This window comes from Phalaenopsis equestris, unplaced genomic scaffold, assembly GCF_001263595.1.
Source record: "Phalaenopsis equestris unplaced genomic scaffold, ASM126359v1 Scaffold000124, whole genome shotgun sequence".
Classification (NCBI taxonomy): Eukaryota; Viridiplantae; Streptophyta; class Magnoliopsida; order Asparagales; family Orchidaceae; genus Phalaenopsis; species Phalaenopsis equestris.
The window spans coordinates 418681-420555 of record NW_018164566.1 but is presented as its reverse complement, the minus strand read 5'-3'; the positions used below and the strand labels follow the sequence as shown (position 1 = coordinate 420555).

General features: G+C 42.2%; 1 protein-coding gene across 1 annotated transcript in view; it reads left to right on the top strand.

The window, feature by feature from the left end:
- The window catches only part of LOC110021231 (zingipain-2-like), a 6202-nt gene extending 4584 nt beyond the window's left edge, over nt 1-1618 (top strand). Inside the window, exons 2-3 of the mRNA XM_020719644.1 lie at nt 435-795; nt 1020-1618. Coding sequence (XP_020575303.1) covers nt 435-795; nt 1020-1618 — 960 coding nt within the window. The remainder of the gene's footprint in view (nt 1-434; nt 796-1019) is intronic.
- The last annotated feature ends 257 nt before the right edge of the window (nt 1619-1875 follow it).

Genomic DNA, 1875 nt, shown 5'->3' with positions numbered 1-1875 from the left:
TTTTTTGTTTCGAGTTAATACAAGCCAAACACGAGAGAACAAATAGTTGTTCATGTTCAGCTCGTTTATAATTCGAGCTTTAAAAACTTGTTTGTTTTTAGCTTGTATACCTAACGAACGAGCCGAACACGAACTGTTCGAGAACAACGAGCTTTTTTGACAGACCTACCTGTATACGTCCGAGAATGTGTATACATATATATTTGCTGTATGAGTCCGAGCACAACTTACCGTTGGCTTTAATTAAGCAAAAACTAAGTTTAGGATGTACATATATAGTAATAAAACCTCATATAACTAAACTTTAGTGAATCCATCCGACAGGAATCAACCGAAAGAAAGAAGCCATGAAAACAATGCGTACAGGAAGACTTCCATCCTGCCCCATTCTGCCTGCAATAATCTTTCTCGTCCTCTTGAACATGACTTGCCAGCTTGCCAACTCTCGCACGATCGATCTTACAATGGAAGCTCGATACGAACAGTGGATCACTCAGCACAAACGCGTCTACAGAAGCGCCGCCGAGAAGGCGCGCCGGTTCAGTATCTTCAAGGCCAACGTTGAGTACATTGAGTCAGCGAATGCCAAGCCGGACCGCAAGTACAGGCTTGCAGTGAACCGGTTCGCGGATCTCACCAACGAAGAGTTTGGTTCTACACTAAATGCCTACCTTGAGCGGTCGCTTAGGAGAAACTATGAAACTTTTCGTTATGGCAACGTGACGGATGTCCCGGATGAAATGGACTGGAGGAGGCTAGATGCTGTCACGCCCATCAAATCTCAGGAATCTTGTGGTATGTACAAAATTCAAAATTGATTTTGTTTGAGGGCCCGGCTCAAATCAAGTAGGATCGAGGAGGGCAATTTGATCTTTTATCCCATATTGAGATATCAGTTTTGCCAAAAATATCATTTTATCCTTCGTTGTCATTGCCTCTCCTACATTTACATTGGTAAAAAAAAGTTGATCATGCCCATAATTTGGCACAACATTAATATATGTATAATATGTATTCAGGTTCCTGTTGGGCATTTTCAGCCGTAGCAGCCACGGAGGGAATCAACAAAATCAAAACCGGCAACCTGATTTCTCTCTCAGAACAGGAGCTGATTGACTGCGATGTTAACGGGCGTGATCATGGATGCAGAGGAGGCACGACAAATGGCGCCTTCTCATTCATCGTAAAAAATGGTGGCATCACAATGGATACTAACTATCCCTATGCAGCAGTTGACGGAACCTGTGACAAGGAGAAGGCTGCAACTTATAACGCTGCAGCTACCATTAGAGGCTACGAGTCTGTTCCATCCAACAGTGAGTTGTCGCTGATGAAAGCGGCGGCAAACCAACCCGTGTCAGTTTTGATCGATGCAAGTGGTATGGATTTCGCGTTTTACTCTGGAGGTGTATTCATGGGGGTTTGTGGGACCCACTTAAATCACGCTGTGACGGTGGTAGGATACGGGACGGATTATGATGGAACCAGTTACTGGCTGGTGAAGAACTCATGGGGGAAGCATTGGGGAGAGGAGGGTTATATGAGGATGCAAAGAAATATTGAGGCCAAGGAAGGTTTGTGTGGTATTGCCATGTTTCCCATTTTTCCAATAGCTTGATCTTATGAAGCACTTATATGATACATTTAGTGTGTTTTACGCACTAGTCTTAGCATATTCATATGATTTTGGTATAACTAATGGTTCTTTGAATTCAATTATTCAATAGAACCTTTTTGATGTGTTTTTCATATAGCCAATGGTTATATAAAAGCTGACCAGACTCCATCTTATCATTACAAAATTATTGATATATCTCATTTTACAAACTCATGCGTATGTTGGTAGAAGGATAAGCCTGCCATTGAATTCAATGT